At 32.1% G+C, this 22,689-nt stretch overlaps 3 protein-coding genes and 1 long non-coding RNA gene across 7 annotated transcripts; 2 read left to right on the top strand and 2 right to left on the bottom strand.

Moving 5' to 3' along the window:
• The first annotated feature begins 29 nt into the window (after window positions 1–29).
• On the top strand, window positions 30–5,358 carry LOC145740102 (uncharacterized). 2 transcript variants are annotated; one of them, XM_081995459.1, is made up of 5 exons: window positions 30–256; window positions 385–685; window positions 2,683–2,845; window positions 4,035–4,343; window positions 4,399–5,358. In XM_081995459.1, the coding sequence occupies exons 1-5, from the start codon at window positions 217–219 to the stop codon at window positions 4,576–4,578; spliced, it is 993 nt and encodes a 330-aa protein (XP_081851585.1). In that variant the 5' UTR covers window positions 30–216; the 3' UTR covers window positions 4,579–5,358. The 2 variants fall into 2 exon arrangements, with proteins under 2 accessions (XP_081851585.1, XP_081851583.1); XM_081995457.1 differs by having other exon boundaries at window positions 31–256; window positions 376–685.
• A 530-nt stretch (window positions 5,359–5,888) lies between these two features.
• On the bottom strand, window positions 5,889–9,526 carry LOC145740103 (uncharacterized). Of its 3 annotated transcripts, XM_081995461.1 has the most exons (5): window positions 9,284–9,504; window positions 7,382–7,555; window positions 7,065–7,332; window positions 6,459–6,526; window positions 5,889–6,395 (listed from the first exon to the last, which is right to left on the bottom strand). In XM_081995461.1, the coding sequence occupies exons 1-5, from the start codon at window positions 9,491–9,493 to the stop codon at window positions 6,219–6,221; spliced, it is 897 nt and encodes a 298-aa protein (XP_081851587.1). In that variant the 5' UTR covers window positions 9,494–9,504; the 3' UTR covers window positions 5,889–6,218. The 3 variants fall into 3 exon arrangements, with proteins under 3 accessions (XP_081851587.1, XP_081851586.1, XP_081851588.1); XM_081995460.1 differs by having other exon boundaries at window positions 5,889–6,526; window positions 9,284–9,526; XM_081995462.1 differs by having other exon boundaries at window positions 5,889–6,526; window positions 9,359–9,504.
• On the top strand, window positions 9,441–10,727 carry LOC145740105 (uncharacterized). Its single transcript, XR_014181340.1, has 2 exons — window positions 9,441–9,577; window positions 9,669–10,727. It is a non-coding gene; the product is annotated as an uncharacterized LOC145740105 (long non-coding RNA).
• On the bottom strand, window positions 10,619–22,626 carry flr (actin-interacting protein 1 flr). Its single transcript, XM_081995447.1, has 11 exons — window positions 22,364–22,626; window positions 22,173–22,294; window positions 19,859–19,949; window positions 18,569–18,897; window positions 17,219–17,503; window positions 16,610–16,831; window positions 16,453–16,558; window positions 16,175–16,392; window positions 14,804–14,962; window positions 12,822–12,972; window positions 10,619–11,193 (listed from the first exon to the last, which is right to left on the bottom strand). Exons 1-11 carry the CDS (start codon window positions 22,377–22,379, stop codon window positions 11,084–11,086), a joined length of 1,809 nt encoding a protein of 602 aa, XP_081851573.1. The 5' UTR covers window positions 22,380–22,626; the 3' UTR covers window positions 10,619–11,083.
• Window positions 22,627–22,689: the final 63 nt, after the last annotated feature.

The raw sequence follows: 22,689 nt of genomic DNA, 5'->3' as shown, positions 1-22,689 counted from the left end.
GTCAATGAGTCAAACAAAAGTCAAAAATCAAAATACTTTTGTGTATACAAGTGCCGCCCGCCCCGCTTTGCCTGTTCTTATCCTATATTCAGTTCATCTTTAATTTAAAAATTCACAAAGTTAGTGAACAAACTCACATTTTGACCCGAAAATTGTGCAAGAAATCAAAACTGCGACTATCTTGAACGTACTTTCTGGAACTAGTTGAGTCTCAGAATGCCTCTTTCTAAAGATGAAAAGGAAATTGAAGAGTCTGGTAATTATTTATAAACAATCTTTTTATAACCCTTCATTAAATAATGCGTTTAATAAAATTGTTATAGTTTAATTCAATGCCACTTCAATCAATTGCCTTGTAAATTAACATGTTTCTAGATGTTTCAGAAACTACTTCACCCAAGCCTGGAGGTGACCATCAAACCTCTGGACATTCCCATTCGGGTCAATTAACAGTGAATGATATAATGATCATTGATCCAGATACTCTTGAATTGGACTTGAATCATGGACGAATAGGCAAGTTGCAAAACTTGGAACCTTTGACACAAATCGAGAGGCTTTATCTAAGGTGGAATTTGATTACTAAGATTGAGAACCTGAGTACACTTACCACTTTAAAGGAATTGGAATTGTATGATAATCAGATAACAAAGATTGAGGGATTGGAGACTCTACAAAATTTAGAGTATGCATTTTACATTTTTTACTATTTTATTAATGTTAAAGCCTGGTTGCAAAGATATATGGTAAAAAGGCTAAGAGTCATGTTAATTTTGTTTATTTAGGATATCAATATTGTCTCTTAGTACTCAAGGTGATACTTTCTGAGTTAATGTGCATATTAAGTATCTGGAGAAACATGTTTTATTGATGTTGCATAATGCAACAATTAGTGGTCTATTAACAACCACAAACTGAATATATTTCTGCACAAAGTTAAATATTAATTTAAAAAGTTACTAAAAAAACTTGGACAAAACTAGTATCATATTACTATTTTTAAAAAATTAAAAGACACTAGAGCATTTAAGAAAACTGTTTTTCAGGAATAAACTTGTGTCTTTTATAAAACTGAAGCAAGTTTAGAAAACAATGATTATAAAAATAAATAAAAATGGTTAAAAAAGTATAAATGTATAACAAAATGGACACATTTTGACTATAGAAAAGTGCAAAGTAACTATCTGTGCTAATACTGCTAATACTGGCTTAAGCAAGTCCAAATGTAATTTAATCTTTCTGTTTTTGGCAGAATTGTTTTATATTTTTAAGCACCCGATGGTGTATGTATGTATTTAATATTTAGTATGGATAACTCTTGATGAAGTTTACTAAACATGCACTAAATGTTACTGTTAGTAAACCTGTTTACTAAATCAAGATTTAAGTGAAAACTATGCTGGAAAGTACCTACATAGAAATGGTATGAACTTGGTTATAAACATACATCTGCAACCTGTCAGATAGTTTATAGCCAGAAGCATTCTCAAAAAACTAAAATAAAATAAAAATACATGGCTGCTTAGCCAAGCCATGGTAATAAATAGTAATGTAAATGGTATCTTTATAGCTCTGAAGTTTTTTTGTTGTGTAAACAAGACTTGAACACTGGCAATAGAATGTATTATGTATCACTAGTTTGTCTGTGTCACACAACTGTGATAACCGAAATTCTTTATTTTAGTTATAGAAGTTTACACATTTAACACAATCTTTATAGGTAGACATTAGGATAAAAAATAGAGAAAAACTGAGGGCTAAATGCCAAGTTGATTTTTGTTTACCACAAACAGAAGAGATGAGAGATGGAATGTTGTAATTGTGGTGTTGTTAGTTGTGAATGCAGCTTCCATTTGTATTTTTTCCAATTTTTTTGAATCCAGAATGATAGTATACTTTTCTGAAAATATTTTATAAAATTGAAAATACTGTTTGTTAGATCCTTTTTTACTAATTTTTTTTTGGTTTACATAATGTTTTGAACAATTAAAGTTTTGTTTAAAGTATTTTCATCTTTTTCCACTTTCCAAAATGGAAAGGTAAAGACCAATTTTATTATTTTTTTTGGGTAAAGCACTTTGTATGCCATTATATTTTTAAATAACATTGATTCATTATGATTCCAATTCTAATACTGTTTGTTAGCATACTTTATACTAGTAATCAACTAACAATTCAATATATTGATAATGAAAAATCACACTTTACATTAAGAAAATTGTAGCTCTGAATGAGGTTTTTATACAGTCACCAAGTTTATAATGTGTGTTATTACCCATTGTATGTTTCTCTAAGAGGCAATGGTCTTTGTATGAGGAAACTGAGTGGAATTGATACCATTAATCATTTCAAAAAAACTGGATTGGGTATATTAGTTGATAGTTAAGTGATTATTAATTTGAGTTTGGCAGGGAGTACTTTTTCAAAGGTAAATTATTATTGAAAAATATACATTTAGATCAAGGAAAAAGTGATATGTAAGGGACAAGGCAACAATATAACAATAAATTGTATCAGAGTCTATTAGTTTCCTAAAAAAAAATTAACTTCATTTTGGGGTCAAAGAATATTATTTTTAAAATTGCGATATCAAGGAAAAAGGTTTTTAGCTAATTTTTAGTCACTAAGTAGTAATTCCTGTAATATGATTTATTTGAGTGTGTATTGTTTTTTTTCTTATAGGATTTTGGATTTATCATTCAATAGGATCCGTGAAATCGAAGGATTGGAGAATCTTACCAATCTGGATAAGCTATTTTTGTCTTCCAATAAGATCAGTAAAATTGAAAATCTGAGCCATTTGACTAAATTAACCTTATTGGAGTTGGGTGATAACAAAATAAGGGTAAGTTTTTTTTGTGTTTTTGAGTGTCAACTAAAATTTTACATTAAAAGTGTGATCATGTGTTTTAGAAATTTAATGTTTTTCCTTTATACCTTATATCATTAGCAGTACTGTAAAAGCAAATGAATGTTTAAATGTGTATGTGTTACTACTTTTAATATTTGTCGGAACGTATTTAAATGTTAAATGTTTACCCACTGCTTAAACAGTAACTGATCAAAAATCCCTAAAAATTGCAAAACGCTGCTTTTGAAGCAAGGCAATGAATATCATGTTTTAAACCAAGACCAATTCTGATAAAGGCTTATAGAAAGCCAAAACGTCAATTAAACTACATGAACCATCATGAAAGGTGATCACAAAGAAAAAAAAACTTGATATAAGGTATTACATGGAGTGGGAGTGGGTTCAAAATATTGTTCTTCTCATTACTCAACCTGTATTAACAAAGTGAAATAAAACTAAAAATAAAAATATGAAAATAAACTTATTTAAATCAAATCTGACTGACTCATCATCAAACTGACTCTTTTCTCTTTCTAACATTGTTATGTGATGTATCTGCCATCCAAAATTGGCAGAGGTATAGAATTCTTTTTTTTCAGAAAATCATAATTTTACCACCACAAAAGCGTTATTTTGTTACTGACAATAATTGAAGTATTCAAATATATTTTGTATGACAAGGGTAATTGAAATACAATATCATTTTTAATACGTACTGTGTGTCGGGATTTAGTGTGTTTTGACAAGAAAACCCCATTTTCCGGTTAGATAGGAAAAAACTAGTATACATGTCTAGAGGTCGATTTTTGAGAAAAGACGGCAATATTTTGATATTTTGTCAATTTGCGGCGCTAGAGGGTGTTTTTCAAATTTCACCAAATTTGCCGCAAATTGAAACAAAAACATTCTTAAGGCACTTTTTCGATGTGATTCCAGTAGTGTTTTCCCATAATCGAATATAACTTTAAAAAAATGTCTATTTTTAATCATTTACTACGATGTAAGTATGTCTATAGTTATTCCTACAAATAACTGAAATATGAAGTTAACTTGCAATGAGTAACAGATATAGACCAAATAACAAATTACTTTTTCAGTATTTACACACGCATACAAACATTTGCATTAAAAACAACTTTCGACATTGACGTCATTACACTTTTCTCCTTATTTCAAATTGCAGGAAATTGAAAACCTGAGTGAGTTAACGTCGCTCAAATCCCTGTTTTTGGGTAAAAACAAACTAACCGAAATTAAAAATTTGGATACGTTGGTCAACTTAAATTGCTTAAGTTTGCAAAGCAACCGTCTCACCAAGATTGAGAACCTGGACGAGCTGACCGAACTAACTGAACTATATCTTTCTGAGAATGCCATAACTAAAATTGAAAATTTAAGTACGCTGAAAAAGTTAGAGACGTTAGACTTGGCGCAAAATAAAATTGTTTCAATCGAAAATTTGGAAGAATTGCAAAGCCTTCAAGAGTTTTGGGTAAGGCTTTCTTAGGACCAGTTTAGAATATTCAATTTATTTAATAATGTTGCAGTTAAATGACAACAAAGTGAGCGAGTGGAATACGGTAAACAACCTTGCTAATCATCCCCAATTGGTAACAGTTTACTTGGAACGTAATCCAGTGGCCAATGATTCAATGTATAGAAGGAAATTAATGCTGATTGCGCCATCTTTAAAACAGATTGATGCCACATTGTGTCGTCTAGAGTAATTCCGTTCTTCTGGTATTTTCACGGGCAGCTCCTGACAATGCTCAGCATTCAGCAATTTGTGTGTAGCATTCGGTGAGCATTTTGTTCTTTTATTTTCTTTCTATTTGCTTTTATTTTACTGTTTTTTGTTTTATTTAATTCTATATGGTATCAACTAAAAAAGTTTTGTATAAATTACAGGTGAGTACAAGGGTTCTAATTAGTTCAACATTTCAAATATTTTTTCCCTAATTCTAGAAATGACATGAATTTTAAAAAGTGAAATTATATATTGTATATAATTCTATTTAGGAAATCTACTTAACATTTACTAGAAAAATGTTTAAAAATGTTGATTTACTAGTTCATCAATCATTAAGTTTCTTACAATAATCGTTTAGGGTTTATTATTAGGTTAATAAGTGACTTGTCTTTTTTATGTCGTAAAAATTACGTTATTAACTTAATAATCAAACGAGGAAGTAAAATGTATATAATTTCATAAAACTTCTTCAATGGGTACATTAAATTATAAGCAAATTAAATGATAACAAACCTTCTCGTAACCTAAATCTTTAAGCACTGCTAATATGCACATTGATGTCCAATAACATGTCCAATGTAAATGGATAGGAGCATTATTTTGTTTTCTGTATGTGTTTGGTATGCCAAATTGTGCTTTAAATTATGATTATTCTTAAAACGTTTTTTTTTTATTTATGGTATTTGTTAAAAGCTGCAACACCTAACAATGTGTATAATAAACTTAAACAACAATACATAATACATTATTAATGTGTTGTTGATGTATTATTTTGTTTAATACTTAAACAATCTGAACTGTCCTGAATTTCCTCAGCCTTATACTACCTTTGTGACAGAAAGTTAATATTAATTTTTTAAACATAATATTGTTTAAAATGCAAATAATTGCTAAACTTTAAAAAAACTAACTTATTAGAAGAAAATAAAAATTCCTCCTAATTATAGCACATAAACGTCAGGTTAGGGATTTTAGGACATATCGTGGGTTTGTGCGTTGGTCACCGAAATATATTTGTTTTGATAAAAAATGGACAAAGTACAGCATCAAAAGCGTCGAATTGCAAAAATGGGAATTTTGATTTGTATGAGTCTGCATATGAGACCTATACAGTGTGTCCCAAGATTCTATTCTCTATACAGAGATCTGAATCAATCAATCTCAAGGTTAAACGGGGAATGTTTTAGACGATTTAATGGGCAATCAAACACCGTTTTTACAACATTAAACTTTTGCTTCCTTGAGAACTTTCCGATTTTTAGGGAAACTCTAAAGAATTTAAACAAGTTTCGGCTTAAATACGTTTATTTACAAATTCGTATTTGACTAGTTTGTCTTTTATTTCTAAGCTTTGTTTATCAACAGTCATATTTCGATCTGCTTTTTGCAGGAAAAAAAAAACAATACATAATTTGTACCAATATATCATACAAGTAATTGACTGAATACAAAAAAATCCGATATCGTCAACTGACGTATAAAAAACTCATACTGGCGATTAGTCAAGCATATTTTCAGTCAATATCGCCACCAAAAAACGGTGATTATTTACTTCTTTTCTAAATAAATAAAAAATACAGCGCTGACCTCGATTTTTATTAATCTGGCGCGACTAATTTAGGAACTGTCAATCTTTTTTCGTTTTCTCGAAAGGTACTCTTCGGGATGTCGATACGACACATGCTTCCGTAATGCGTCTCGGCTTCGAGACACATGAGGACACGACTGACACGCGTGGTAAGCTTCCTCGTGCGTTTCCATGTGCACCCTCAAATTGTACTGGTTGCTTAAATACTTTCCACATAAAAAACATTTACAAGTTTCCGACGAGTCCTTCGGACTTGAATGTTTTCTTACGTTGGAAGTGGTGTAGGGTGGCAGTGACGTGTCCTCGTTGGAGCATGGACTTGTGTTTTCTTGCGATGCTAACAATAAATATAAATAAACATAATTATTTACCCAACAAGTGCAAAAAGTGGTAATTTTCCGCATGTTTTAAGTACAACATTTTTCTTACGAGTATCATTTTTTAAATCATAAATATCTCCTCTTAGAGCCCTAAAACGCCATCTAGCCATCTCGTGTAAATACTTCTAGATACCTTTCTTTTCTTGATATTTTTTCGAATCTATTATTTTTTTAAACTAACTATTTTATCTTTTTTCTTTTGTTATTTAGTTTTCTACTACATGGTTTTTGATTCTACCTTTGAAACAAGATCTTGGGAAAGACCTTTATTAAAGTAATAAATAAACGTACATCTCGTTTAACTTGTTGGTCCGAAAAAGGTTCACAATTAAACGTGACAAATAAAAATTGTTAAGCCTGGCAACGTTTACTGTGATTTTAAATCAAAACTGTAACCAAAAATGTGTTATTTTATTAGACAGAGAAATTCTATGAATAGAGTAGGAAAAACATCGTGAACAGACTAGAAAAACGGTACAATTTATACATACTTACTTCGTACAGGTTTTTCCCAATTAGAAGGCGAAGAAACTTTAATTCTTGTGCTATCTATCGATAAATTTATCGCTGTACTATAACTACTGCAGCCACTGTGTCGTCTCAGTGAAATACTACTCGGTATATAAGAGGTAGATTCGCATTTGTCGTTCTCGGTCAAGTCTTTTTGTTCTGGCGAATGGTTTAGTTGTTGGACTCCGAGACGTCCCGATTCTGGAGTGTCTAATCGTGGAATGGCTTCAGTAGTTACATGTTTCTCAGGTACCTTAACAAAGAGTGACAGCGGAAATGTTACTGGTGTGGCTTCCACTTACTTTCATATCACAAAGTCCTTGGATTTTGAGCAATTTAGCGACAGATAGCAAATTCGGCAGCTGATCTTCAGATACGACACACTGACCGCGGTACATGAAGGCTAGCATCGCTCTTACGTCTTCTATACTTGCGTTGTGCAGTACTACAACTGGATGTTGTGTATTTTTCAATTCCTGAAAGATTAGGAAGAATCGTTAATCAAATAAAGTTACTTTTAATAATTTTGCTGAATAGATATCTGTGTTATGCAACAGGGACCGTATTCACGCACATGTTACATAGTCTGCAACCTAAGGACACTCACCACAAGAAAACTAAGAAAATATTACAGAGAATGTCCTGTAGCCTGTGCATAAATACGGCCCTGTCAGTTTATAAATGAAGGAAATTCAGTTAAAGTACAATTAAATACAATTTCAGGCAGTATTTCTGAAATCTTACGCCCCTGAAATTTGGTTTACTGACAGTAAATTAACCTCCTAATTCCTAAACAATCCTTACTTCAGTCAAATTGGGATAAATACCATTGAAAATGAAGGAAATTCAGTTAAGGTGCAATGAAATTGCCATTAAAATCCAGGGACGTGCTGAAGGTTTTCCATAAATTACATTAACTTCAGTCAGACTGTACTGAGAGTCATTGAAAATACAGAAAAGCTTAGGTGGGCGTGGTTTAATGATTGATAACTGAATAAGAAAAGTTAGATTTTAATAGTTTAAATTAAATTAAATTTAACAATTAAGTCGTTATTAACACTTGTTACTAAATAATTAACAAATTCAACATTTTCTACATTGTAATTTTCTTTTCAACTTAAAAATCAGTTTTGATTATAAAATGCTATTTTATTAAAAAACGATTGGTTTTTTGAAAAATTACCAAAAGTTGTTTTTGACGTAAAACACTCCAAGGCTTTAGAAAATGTTTTTAAAGCATCAATTTTTCCAGTGACGCAAAAGTAAACAGGAAAATATTGTAGGTATAAAACCCAAAATTTAAACTCTACTATACAGGGTGGTTCACCACAAACCACCGATCCATTACGGGGTAACCGTAATGATCAAATTTCTGAAAATTTGTTAGTATACCATAAGTCGATCGGGACAGTTTATTTAAAATGGTGTTAAATGAAAGACTCTGTATACTGTTACTTTTTTGGATTCTACGACAAATTTTTCACATATTACATGAATAATGTCGCATCGGTGCCTGAATCGGTTTCTGAGATTTTACCATTTTGTGTGAATTTTCACATTTGCAATACCTAAAACGTTTTTTGCTTGCCTAATCCGGCAAATTTTCAGAATAATCGTACTTCCAGATTTCCATAAGCGTCTAATCCACTGTTGGACACTCTGTATATTGATTATTCAACATGATGTAGGTCCACTTAACTTTTTGCGATTTGTGTACACATAACTGGACATTTACTTGATCAAAAAGTGTCATAATAATTGGTACAAAATTATAACAAAGTTACAATTTTTGAATTTGTTGTAAAATAAACCAAATCGAGGTTTCATAGAAAAGTAGTTATTTTTCTTTCTGAAATTATTTAGTTTTATTGAAGATTTTGATTCTACTACCCACACATCTAATATTATAAGTAAATATTGCCTAGGTCAACAAACTTTAACCAAGGCATTTACATGATTATACACATTACAAATATCGCAATTTCTTAAGAATTATTAATAATTTGAAACCACTTATTTTCAGAAAAACAAAAGTGAAAAGTGAGACCATGAGAACGGTATGTACTACAATAAAATCACAGATGCGTTTAAAAGTGTTTGCTAAAAATAATCAGCAAAGCACCTTTATTAATAGCCAAAACATGCTATAAAAAGTGACTATTATTGCAACGAAATCACTTCTTGGAGATTTCCAATCGACTTACCTGAAACAACTGAAGGAAATATACGCTGCACATTGCAAGTATGATTCTGTGAGCCTTAACGTGTTGTGCACCTACCGATATAGTGACATCACTCAATATGTCGTTTTCTAGTAAATACGGTAGATTTTGTAAGAGCGTCGCCTCATGGTAGTGCCATTTCAGCACGAATTGTTGATCGGTCATGGCGTATCTGAAAAAAGTAGTGTGCATGATAAGGGAAAAACCGGTGTACTGGGCCAACATTCGAATATTATCCAGGCGAGCTATAAATAGTTGTTCCTGGAGAACAAACAGGTGCCAGAAAATTTCGTAACGTTTTTGATATTTTGTTTGTCCAAAGATGAAAGTGTATTTGTGTATTTTTATCGCTTCGTTTTTGTTTTAGGTCGGTGTAAAAATTTAATAGCATACATCACAACAGAAAACAATAACGGTAATAAGTGATGTACGTACAGACAAATAAATTTTGGCTTTATACTCCACAAAAAGGGAGGTGAAAAAAAAAGGTCAAATCATGATAATCAACTTTAGATTTCTGTACAGGGTGGGCTAATAGGCAGTGCAAGCGGCTGTTTCTCTTTAAAACATCCTTAGTAAATGTGATCTAAAGGAAAAATGGAAAATTATTTTCGAATTTCTAAATCCACCGCTAGGGGACGCACGCAACTTTTTTTCTAGTTTTTCAAATAAGAGAGATGTGGGATGGTTAAACCTTGGTTTTTGGTAAAATTCGGATGAGTCTTGTTTTAGCGTCCGATATGCACTCTAAGAGACGCGTCTAGAAATTTAAAGATTTGATTTTACGTTGATCGGCAGAGGGCGTTTTTTTAAATGAAAGTTGGAAGTTGAAATCTTAAAAAAACATTAGGATTCTTACTTTACTGTCACTCAAGTTTCTCTTTAATATTTAAAATTTGGAAAATGATTAAAACACACAGTTTTTACTGTTAGTTAGAAAAGTTGTTCAGCAAAAAATTGAAAAACTAAAACATGTTAAAAATAATTTTTTAAATAAACGCCCTCTATTGACCAACAAAAAATAGAATCCTAAATTTTTTTTGCTTGCCTATTTAAGATAGGCTACTACTAGATCTGCTCCTACAAAGGGTATTGGTTAATTCCTTAACAGTTTATAGGACAGATAAGTAGGCAATTGCCACTCACTGAATGGATATGGAATCACAGCCTTATCCTAACTCTGAGATATGAAATAGACCAATTACAGTTTATCCTCATCTATCATCCGTAGTGACAGTTGGACTGTGTCACTACCATTGACGTACAGACAAAAGAGTAAACATTTTGCCAGGCTTATGAAGAAAAACACATGAAAACTAAAAGTATATCATTTTATTTTTGACAATGACTACACTTTTTATAGGTACACCAAAATCATAATATAAATTCATATATTCATTAAACAGTCCATATAACCATACAAAAATTCGATTAAATGTTTTACACCCTCATAATACGTTGTTAATACAAAATAGGCCCAAACTTCCGCATAGCCTTAAAATATCCCATTGATGCAAAAACCAAAAAAAAAGCAATACCATCACAAATAAACTGAGCGCAAAACAGAACAACGAAATTTTAAAGCGTGAAAATACGTATATTTACAATACTAAAAAAAGGAAAAAACGCGACATATAGATATGATAATAATAAATAAATAATGTTAAATAAGATTAGTATAAATGTACAAAATCTGAATGGAAATTAAATGCAGAAGCGCGTTAGACAACTGAATACTTTTAACTTAGTTTGGCAGGCCGCAAATATATAGGCGAAACAAGACTAGAATGGAGTTATTGTCCACAACTTGGTGTTGCAATCCTGGCCGACGGAAACGACAGTTGTATTGTTTACCCATGACAATTTGGTAATTTGACTTTGAGCGTGGGCATCTAGTTTTTCAAAGAAAAATTGTTTAGTTCATATTTTCGGAAATATGTATGTTTTCAGGGGCCCTCACACGATCAGTATTATTGACAGTATTCCGACATCGTGTGTGTGTGACGTTTGTCACACACACACGTCATTATTCAACTAATTCAATATGTATGATGTATTAAAAAAATATAATCAGATATTCAGGGTAATTCAAATTCGACCATCACAATTGGGGCAAAGTTGCTCAACATAAAGTTAAACCAAATACCGTTTTAAAAATTTCCGAAAGATATCCGAAAAAAACTGAAATTTCGATTTTTTGTTTTTATTTATTTCTAACCTTATTTGAATAGATATCCCAAAACCGAAAAAATATTTTCATTGCTACTTTTTATCAGCTATATGATGACAGTTTCGTATTTGACGCCCGACGTTTCATCTGTCGGCAGTCATCATTAACTTTCTTTTTTCTTATGGGCAACATATTAAATTTTTTAACTTCAAAATAGTACGTTTAATTCTGATTTCAGTGATGTATGACAACTTATGATTTGCTTCATAAATGAAAAAAAAAAATCAATAAAAACTAATTTTACTTCAATAAGTTGGCTTTGAATTTATGAGAAGTTTTATGAACATGACTTGATGTTGGATTTAAACTTGTCAAGGTGGCCATTTTTACTCACTTTGGCATGAAGAACACGAATCCGGTGTCCGTTTTGCTGTAACTGCCGCCGTTTTGTCACCGATCTTGAAATTATGGCATTTTTGGCAGTTTTCAAGACATGGCACCCATTCAAAATGACATTTCGACAAATGACACTTTACCTCACATATTTACCATTATCCTAAACTAATAAAGGCAGTTGAAAATGATTTTCAAAATTCAAATATTTTCATAAAAAATTATGGGGTACCCCATATAAAAACGTCAAAAAATCTGTTTTTTTATTTTTCTACCGGTAAGTTGTACGGAAAAAAGTTATATTTAGTAAAAAAGCGTCTCTTTGAGGGGCATACATAGTAAAAATTTCAAACTGCTAACTCAAACCGTTTTCGAGAGATTTAGCAAAATGTCCGTAAAAAGGTAATCAAATTTGACGCCCTCTAGCGACCAAACGGGGCAACTTAACAGTGCGCGCTTAAACGTCACGTGATAGCTCCATTCATTAGCTACCTACGATCATATGACATGTCTACGGAATGTTTCAAATAATCAATTCATTTTTGGAAAAATGCACCGACATTTTCTTCAAATGAATGGTTTTCTTGGCCTACTATACTGACCGCCGCTATATTAGATTTAGCCTTGTCAAGGGGCCATTTTAACTAATTTTGGCATGGAGAACATGAATCTGCTGTCCGTTTTGCTGTAACTGCCGCCATTTTGTTATTGACTTTAAAATTAGGGCTTTTTTGACGGTATTCAAAGCCAGCTAAGGCAAATTAGTTTGTCATTTATAAAGCAAATCATAAGTTGTTGTCATACATCACTACTACAGTACTCGCAGTCCTATGCAACACTCAACTTAATACTTCAATATTGACTTTTTTCCAGTTTCGATAAACTAATGAAATACCGACAGTAATAATGATCCTGTGAAGGCCGCTTTATGTGTTATTATTCGGCAAAAACACTTACTTTTAATAATAATATGTTTGGCGGGTTTCTCGACCGACCAAATAATAATACTAGTGTCCAAGGAACCACTCGCGACTAACAGAGAGTCGGGTGACCAAGCTACGCAGTTCACCCTGGCGTTATGGAAGCCCCATTCCTGCTTTGTAGCTGGCTTTAAAATGAAAAATTGATTTAAAATTAATAGTTGCAACTGAATATCAATACTAGCATATTAAATTATTACTAAATGATACAAACGTTAATTAAAAAAAAAATACATGATCAGTACATGAAGCATACTTACGATCTGTATTGTTCCAAAGCAGCAAGGAATTTCAAGTAGTTATATGTCAAGAGTTAAATTTAAATGAATCGTAAAATATAATAAAAAGGTCATGAAAAGCTAATTGTTGTGACGAAATGCTATAGAGTAGTTGTACCGCGGCGAAAACTATCGATCGATAAACGAAAAAGTATACATAGAAAATTTGTGAAAAACTTGGCAACAATAATGTCGGAATCAGGGACCCGGACCGAAATGAAATAGCGGTTCCGGTATTCACAAAAAATATATCGGTACGGTTCCTACCATTTATATCGGTTTTACCGGTATAACATTCCAGGTTTGTTTCTGTATTTTTACGTTTTTACCGCCCATTAATAACAAACCTTAAACTATCACAAATCGTGGAAAATTACATCAAAATTGGATGTATATAACTCAACTTTGTTTAAATACGACCCTCTAATCGACCATTAATTTGAAGTAGGTAAACATAAAACACCCTGGAAGTTGCTAACGTTTGTTAATGATCAACACCAATAATTTTTTTCAATTCAACATTCTATTTCATAATTTTTAAACACTTGAGCATGTTTTTTTGAAAAATAATTAGTCAACTGGTTTTTTAAATGTAATTTTTTCCTAAGCTAATATACTTTAAACATTCAACCTTTCTTTGAGTTTTATTGACCAAAATTGGCTTGGGCACTGAAAACAGATTCAGTTTCATGATCGAAAAGGGATAAATTGTCTAGCTCATATAGGAAGTTTTACTGGATATATTCCTAAAAATTTCGCTATTTAAGCTGTCATTTAAAACAGTTTAAATCTGTGGTAATTTCTCAAGGGTATCAAAAATCACTCAAAATCGTTGCGAGTTTGAGAAATGTTGACTTTCCAAGAAAAGGCAACAGTTAGCAATTTTCGATAAATAATTAAATTTTGCATCTACTTTAACCATAAAATAGGTGGTGTTCAATTTGATTTTGGCAAGTTATTAAAGTTTAAAGGTTCCAATTATTGGGCAAAAATTTCGAGACATTCTGTATGAGCTAGACAAGTTCTCATCCATGGATCCTAAAACTTGATCATTTAGCAGTTCCCAAGCCAATTTTGATTAATAAAAATCAAACAGAGGTTGAGTGATTAAACCTTAAAATTTATTCTAAATTTTTACAAAATAATGAATATCTGAGAAACTGTAAAGTTTAGACGTATCAAACCACAATGTAATTACCTTTTATTTTCAAGGTAGATTCTGAAAATCAAATAAAATACTAGATAATTCATTTGAAAAAATAAAATTTTAATACTTTTTTCTGCATTTGGGACAACCGGTACGTCTTGAAAATATTTTTAAAAGATACCTCCAATAGGTCTATATCCCTCCCAGAATCAAAACTGTGTTGAAAGTTAATACTTCAGTTACAATTTTCCTTGTCGAATAACGTAAATATCCCTGTGTATTCTGCAGAGAATTCTGAACATTTATGTAATAGATATTTTTATAGTAAAAATGAAAAAGTATACAGAGTGTTTGTTTGTTGTAACCAGAGGTAACAGGAAAAAAAATAGATTGGGCATATGGACATTCATACTATTACTAGATTTTCCAACATTTTTTATGTATACTTTTTCCTCTATCGATCGATGTCTTTCGACGTGGGTCACCCAGTATATCAACAGCTTCAATGTTTTCCAATATTAAAATGATGATTACCTTATATTCCTCGGTTTCATACAGGATAACTTTCCTGTTGGCATCACAAGCGACTAAATACTTGTCGTCTGGTGAATAGCTTACGTCGGTGACTGGACCCAAGTGAGTAAGTTCTTGTACGAGGTTCAAATTGTCTCCGCTCAACTCGTAAATATGCACCTGAAACAAAAATTGTATTCAGTATTAAATAAACTGCTTGCCATGTCAAATATTATCGGTAGTAATTGCACGAGTGCATAAAAATTACCGATAATTTTGCATGAAAACTTGTTATCTCATAACTGCATGAGTTTATTTTCTTATTTTTTTGGCGATGCGCAACTTTTCCATCCTGTATAGTACAGTAGCGGTGCATTTAAGTCAGAGTTTTTTCCATCAACCAAAATCCAATAAAGTAACCTCAATGACAGTCCAAACCGCATCAAAATCTGTTGTTTCCTTTAGAAATGGCAAGGTTTTAAAAATGATCCAAAAAAATCACTGTCCCGGTTGAGGTGGCGCGCAGTTTATGAAATTTACCACTTTGCTTAATATTTCCTTTTATAAACTGTTTTGAAAAACAAAACACCTTTTCCTGAGTGTCCAATTTAACTTAGTTTCCTTTTAGGTGTGTGATAAATCTAAATAAATTGCTGACCAATTGAAATAGACTGTTCGATTTTTTTGGTCTCAGTTAAAATATTTTGAAAATGAAACAAGTAAAAAATGTGTGGATTTGTCAGTTTTCAAAATATCTCTTAAGCTAGCTTATACAGAGTGTTACATTTTAAAAAAATGTAATTTTCTCTAAGAATCCAGGAAAACTTATCTGGATTGGTTTTAACCTAATGAATATAATGGATGACAAATTCTAAAAATACAAGTTTGATCATTTTCAATTATTGCATCTACTTTTTGAAAAAGGCCACATTTTATAAAAAATACAATCCATCAGAAATTTGGTTTTTATTTTAAAAAATGAGCATTTCCTTAATATTTTTGGATGAATACTTTGTTAACAGATGAGTAAATATTTAGAACATTTAGGTCCAAACATCAAACAAAAGTTACAGACATTAATGTAATAATTAATATAAGGAACTCTGATTTTGGGCTAAGTGTTTTGATTGAAGAAATGGGTAAGTCGTTTTAACAAACATATAGAAAGTATCTTTAACGGGAATATCTTCTAGATTCTGGATCTAGATGAATCAATACCCCAAACTACATAATTTAGTCTTATTTCGTTTTCAAAATATTTAACTCTAATGGACCCGAAAAATTTGGGCAGCCCGTTTCAATTGCTTAGCAGTTTATATACAGACAGGAACAAAAAAATGGACACAATTGTAAATACACGATACAGCATGAAAAAAAAATTAATAATCTTACCTTATTGTCAACAGAACCACCAATGGCGATGTGTCCACGTGGTGAGCAGCTAACACTAGTAGGCTCGTAACTAACTTTAAGCGTACTTATTTTCCGGTTATCTTTCACTACGGCAATTTCGTTGACGCTAGCTACCACTATAATATTTTGTTCTTTGAGTATATCCATGCCGCGAGGCTGAGATCCCAGTTTTAAGTCCTGAGGTTTGTAGGCATTTCCTACAATTTCATAAAAACCATACAAATAATAGTTTTTATCATTAATACGAATTCACTCACCTTCGATGTCAATTTGTTTTAAGCTATCATCAATACCGGCAGTGTAAAGAGTACCATCATGGACTCGCATACTATTAATTTGATTTCCATGCCCGGCACCTTCCACCTACCCAACATTTAATTAGATTCTAGTGTGCTGCGTTAGAAAACCGGGTACCTTATCATTCTCTCCAGTTTCATTGTTCCATCTGGTGACCACACCATCGTGGGATGCAGTAAAAATAGTGTCACGATCTTCACTCAGAGTTAAGACAGTGATTGGTTTGTTGTGACCCTTGACTATTCGCAGTGGCTTTTCTGGATTGTTGACGTCCAGATAGTTTATAAAGCCACTCAGGGACACCGAAAGAAGATACTCGTTTTGCCACAAACAGGAAACCTCAAATAATAGTTATATTAAATTTATTATCCAGGCACTGAATTAAACGTTTTTAATGTAGAAAGTTGCCTTACAGTTTGGTGTATTTGGTGGATGTCGATGACAAGAACTGACAAATGTACCAAAGTCAAAACTGATAAAAAAACGTGTTTTATTATTGTACTGGTTATGTATTTAGTAACTAGTAATAAAAACCCAATATTTCCTAACCTGGTCTGACATATCAACTGTGTCAGCAAAGGCTAATATTATAAATTAGAAGGTAGTCGCAAAATCGTTAAATTTTTGTACTTAATAGTACCAATATTTTATTAAGTCAATTCTTGTAATAAATTATTTTTTAAAAAAATAACACAACATGAACTAAACATAAAAGTAACAACTTACTTGTTGATCCTCTACTGCGTTGCCCAATTTAAACTCGGACACCACCTGTCTGGTTTCGACGTCCCACAGTTTGGCCGTTTTATCACCGCTGGTGGTAAGCAGCTGCTTACCGTCGGGACTCCAAGCTACCCCGTATACACCACCTGCGTGCGCAGGGCTGCCCACCTCTCCTACCAAATCGGAGGTGGTGCCGTCGTACAAGAAAACTTTACCATCAAAACCGGCTGAGGCAAAAAGGTTTCCTGACGGAGAATAGCGGACGGCTTGGACAAAACGAGAATGGTCCTATGAAAAAAAGGATAAAGAATGTTATTTGAATGTTTTACATTAAATTGTTATATTTTTATACAACATTTTGTCTAATTAAATAGTGCAATTAGTGTCTAAATTTTATTTAGGTTTTTCCGTGCAGAAAATATAAATTTCAGCTCTCAAAAGTTATGCCAATTAAAGAAATACTGTTTTATACAAACAAAAAATACTTAGTGGTTTGTTAAGAACAAACCAAAATAATAGTTTGCTATGAAAATTTGTCAGTTTTGCTAAGAAGAAAAGGTCGTTGTGATCATCATATCTACAGATGTAATATCGCTCGGACTGTGATCGTTTTTGACTCGAATAAACTATACCACTGTAAAATTTAGGTAAAAAACTGTAAGATAGCGTTTCATCACAATTTTTGTCAAAAGTGGACTGATCTATGTACTCTTCAAATGTGAAAAAATAATACTATATTATATTTTTTCATTTTTTATACGTTTGAATTCTATGAAGTCAGAAAATTGTGATAACCACTTTTTTGCTACTTCCAAACAATAATCAACTTGCAAAATCATGTTAATGTAACAAATCATTTTCAAATGAGCTAATACATAAACAAACTTCGCAGATAAACAACGTTAACAGCTAATAGACATTAGAAAGGTGTCTTCATTGGCAACTTGCCTAACGTATTTTTTTTCTATTTAGACAGGATATAAAACTCATCAAGCTGTCGGCTAATTTCAGCTCAAAACTTTAAAATATTAGGTAATTCATTAATAAAAGCAATACTAAAAACAGCAGCTTCAAAGACATAGGGGAAAAGCATTACTTTGCTATAAAACAAATTCAGTGGGTGTGATTCATATGTGGATTTAATCACAAATGATGATGAAATATCGCCAAGTATCTAAATTCTATAAATAACACTACGACAAAGCGTAGGAAGATTCCGTAAAACCAGTATCATTATCTAGATTACGATATCGGAGAAACTGGAAACGAGCGTTTATTCGCTGGCTTGAATATAGTCACAAGATTACACGATTTAATTAATATCCTCCTGAAAAATCCCAACAAAAACCTCACCTGTTTAGTCATTTTAAATTTGAATGGAGGTCCTTCAAACACGGCAATCGTGTTATCTTCGCTTCCTGTAACTATTCTAAACGGCCGCGTTGGTCTAAAATCGCAGGAATTGATGGGTTTGGACTGTCCAGAAATTTCCCCTACGGAGGTTCCAGTTTCGGACATAAATACGTGTCCGAAACGTTCCCGTCCCTCGCCGACCACCACCATACGCTGATTGTCCGGAGACCAAGCGATATCTTTAATAGGGCCCCCAAATGGATGGAACTCATTTTTCAAGATGTGCTCTTTGTTTACTGTGTCCCAAATACGGACTTTTCCAGACTGATCTACAATTATACATAAAAGGTTAACCTTAGCTTTTTTCTCGAAAAAAAAAAAACTAATCATAACCAACATTTATTAGCACAACACACGCACAGAAAATTGATTATTCATACATTCCGCAGTGAATCACCAATACTCCGATCAATTTATAAATAAAACAAGAGAAAGGTATCGACAAATGTAAAATAACTTTCATCTAACAACCAGGGTGCCTTATTATTTTTCTTCTCTCAACTGAAACAGATTCATGATGTATTTGGTTGAGTTCACACACATCTAAATGAGCCTTGTTATAGAATTATTATGTTTCACTTGAAAAAACACTGCGAATTTTATGATTGAAGAAGTTTAGTTTTATATTAAAATAAAACTGCTCCTCAAATAGAATAAAACACCAGAATTGTTGCTCGTTTTTAGGGACTATTCCGTCAAATTGGGTTAATTCGATTTTCATAATTTTTTTTATGTTTAGAGGGTGTATTTTGGTTCTGACAGTAAGTTTAAGCGTTAAAAATGGTTTAGACTGTGACAATAGAGGTGAAAAAAATCACAGTTGGAACATACAACTTAGGTTAAAGTATGACGGTGCAAATGGTAGTAAATGATGTTTCAGAAAGTTGCCACTGATCTGAGTATACAAGATATGAATGAAGTGTAATCGCCATTTTGCAAATTTGTTTATTTGCTTCAAAACAACCTTAGTCCAATACATTTCACAAAATTTATTGTATAATTTAAAAAATGATGTTATTTTTAATTATCCTATTTTAAATTCAATAAAAATTGAATCAACCAGTTTAATGAAATAGCCCCTTAAAAAATAGCACACATTTTGGTGTACCATTCTTTTTGAGGAGCAATTGAGACAAGAAATATCTAAGTCAAGGAGGACTACATTTAAAATGCTCTGTACTTATTTATTATCCAGCAAAATTAAATATAAATATTGTGTAATTGACTTACCTCCAGAGGCAATATAGAAACCACTAGGTGAGTACTTGGCAACATTTACTTGGCAAGAATGTTCGGTGTACACATCGGAAATTGCTGGATTCTAAAGAAAGAAAAACGTAAATCGTATAGAAATCCTAACTACTGAAATAATTCACAAATATTACTAAATTATTTGCTTAGAAATAATATTTTTCCTGTGCATGTGTGAAGCAATTTAATTCTCACCTTAACCTGTCTTTCTCTTTGCAGAGCAGTAAACCTTAATAGTTTTATAATATTGTTGCAAAACGGAGTTTTAATTTAGAGTAAGTGGTAGGATAGTTATTTTTTGTTTTTAGCATGACACCAAGCAATTGATTTTTCATAATTCATGGAGTTTCCAAGGAGCCTCACCATGGAAATTTCGGCTATTACAAGAAAGTTTAAATTGAGGCAAAGTTGCGCAATTTGGAACTGAATAAAACACCGCTTTAAAAACTTCAACATTTTTGTACTTCTGATATCTGAACAAAACCAAAATTTTGGAAATTAGTTTTCATTTTTTTTAATAAATTTAATTTCATGGTATAACTGAAAACAAATGACACTTTACCATTGTCACTTTTCTTCCTTTACAACTGGGCAATATCATATTTTAGATCCAGTGCCTCAGTATTTAGTTACCATCTTCAACTTTGATTTTGCTTATGGGCGTCATATTCGATTTTTACATTTTTGTATTGGGATACTTTTTCTAAATATGATAATGTGTCATATGTCATGGTTCACATTGACAGTTGTAGTGAAAATAACAAAAAATATGTGTATTATAAAGGGTTCCTTGAAAATAACAGCTCCCTTGATACTTATTTACATGACATCATTGTCATTTTCAAACCGATTAGCATGTGACACTGTCAAATGACGTCTGAAATTCTAATGTATTGACGTTACTTTATGGCACTCTTCTGAGTCTTTCTGGATTTGATGAGAGAACTAAAAATAATCAACATTTTACTGTGCCACCATTCCTCCTCTACAACATGGAGTTATCATAATTCAGATAGAAAGTTTCAGCTTGTGGCAATCATCATCATGTTTTAGGTTTTTTGTTTTGGAGACGCCATATTAGATGTCTAGGTATATTTTTTTACTGAATAGGGTGATACATCAAATGTTAAAATTCAAAGTAACAATTTTAAAGTAACCCAAATTGTATTTTTACAAACAGGGTCTTGAACATGATATCAATCAACAATTTATTAGGTTAGAGCAGGAAAAAGGGCTTTTTAATGAACTCCTAATTTAAACTTCCTTGTATCTCTTCAAATAACAAAGATACCCATGGTGAGACTCATAAAATGGACACCCTTTATAAGGTAGACCTTGGGAAACTCCATGAATCAATTATTATAAAAAAATCAGGACATAAGAAAGTTTGCAACCCACCATGCTTGGGAATATTTTCAGATGACGGGACCTCCTGTTATAGAAAAAATAGGCACCAACCTGCTTAATTTAAATGGAACACCCTGTATGTTAATAGTTTAATGCAGTTCAACACTCAAAATAAGTGAAAAATAAAGTCAATATTGTGAGAAAAATCAAACAGAATTAAAATGAAAGTGAGGTAACAATGTAATTGGCAGATAAATGGTTTGAATGTGAAAAACAAATGATGTGCAAAGTCACATTCAAAATAGTTAATGTCATATTTACTGGTCTTGGTTTATTGTGTGGTTCAGAATGTGACATTTTTGATTAATCACAAACTATTAACTGTACTGAGATTTACACACAAATACTGCACATTTGGACTACTATAAAAATGCTCAAATACCTTTGATTGATGCATATGACTGCTGATCTATGACACTTGAAAAACTTAATATTCTTATGGCTCTCTAGGACTGTGACAGATCATGTGCAAATTGTAACAGATAAATTAAAACAGCCTAGATTACCCTTGAATATGTTGGTGTAATCAGCCTTTAATAGTATTAAAAAGTAAGTTAAAAAGTCTTAACCTTAAAGACATTTAAAATAAAATTATTAAGCTTTTTAAAAGCAAAAGTACTAAAGTAGAATGAATGACAGACTATAGGCAAGAACTGTAAGGTACTTTATTGTAGATTTTGTAACATTGGTGTAATATTTTTATTTAAGTAGGTTAACAAACCAAGAAAACCAAAGGGAGCTTATTGGGAGGAAAACAATCTGCACATCATGCACTGTTTGAGTTAATATTTTACCTCAAACAGAAGTCATAAACTAAAGATCAAATTCCTAACCTAAACAAAAAGCAATTTCTGATTTCCTACAGTAAAAATTGTGAACAACTTACCGCAATATTTCGGATTATTACAGAGTTTCCATTGGTATAGAGGAAATTTTTGCCTTTAGGATCTCCACCCAAAACAAGTGGTTGACCTCTTTGAGTTTTGGGCAGTGTGGCAAAAATATTTTCTGCAAAAATTCAATAAAACCAAGCCACATCATAAAAAAGCCATAAAAGTGAGATAAAAAAATACTTACTGCAGGCGTACGACATTTTCTAAACTGGAGATGGAGACACTATGGAAAAAGGGGTTAAATCGGCCCACTTCCGGCTAACCTTCGGGCTTGACCTAGCACTACCGAAACGTTCGTACAAATCGCGGAACACCTAAATTACGAAACTGCAGTTTATGTTTACAGCTTGCGCGTAATTTGTTACGGATTTTAGCAGGAAAACAAGCAGCAGTTGTTGTAGAAAAATAGCGGTTTTAGCGGTTATGTTTTCCATATAAGGAAATGTCAAAGGGAGTTTGTCACAGAACCGGAAACTTACGAAGTTAACCGAATCATTTATTTAATAGAAA

Source organism: Ips typographus, linkage group LG1 (assembly GCF_016097725.1).
Source record: "Ips typographus isolate SLU linkage group LG1, UJ_Ityp_2.0, whole genome shotgun sequence".
Classification (NCBI taxonomy): domain Eukaryota; kingdom Metazoa; phylum Arthropoda; class Insecta; order Coleoptera; family Curculionidae; genus Ips; species Ips typographus.
Note: the sequence above shows the minus strand (reverse complement) of the source record. Positions and strands in the feature narration are given on the sequence as shown.

Excerpts from the sequence above, each read along its gene's own strand:
- LOC145740102 (XM_081995457.1), top strand. The coding sequence starts at position 217 with ATGCCTCTTTCTAAAGATGAAAAGGAAATTGAAGAGTCTG. Across the intron at positions 2,846-4,034 it reads TGGGTGATAACAAAATAAGG|GAAATTGAAAACCTGAGTGA; the intron begins GTAAGTTTTTTT and ends TTCAAATTGCAG. Across the intron at positions 4,344-4,398 it reads AAAGCCTTCAAGAGTTTTGG|TTAAATGACAACAAAGTGAG; the intron begins GTAAGGCTTTCT and ends ATAATGTTGCAG.
- flr (XM_081995447.1), bottom strand. Across the intron at positions 17,504-18,568 it reads AATTTAAAATGACTAAACAG|GACCATTCTCGTTTTGTCCA; the intron begins GTGAGGTTTTTG and ends TTTTTTTCATAG. Across the intron at positions 16,832-17,218 it reads ACGCAGTAGAGGATCAACAA|GTTTCCTGTTTGTGGCAAAA; the intron begins GTAAGTTGTTAC and ends CTATTATTTGAG.
- LOC145740103 (XM_081995460.1), bottom strand. The coding sequence starts at position 9,526 with ATGTTGGCCCAGTACACCGGTTTTTCCCTTATCATGCACACTACTTTT. Across the intron at positions 7,556-9,283 it reads ATTTCCTTCAGTTGTTTCAG|GAATTGAAAAATACACAACA; the intron begins GTAAGTCGATTG and ends CTAATCTTTCAG. Across the intron at positions 6,527-7,064 it reads TTGGGAAAAACCTGTACGAA|CATCGCAAGAAAACACAAGT; the intron begins GTAAGTATGTAT and ends ATTTATTGTTAG.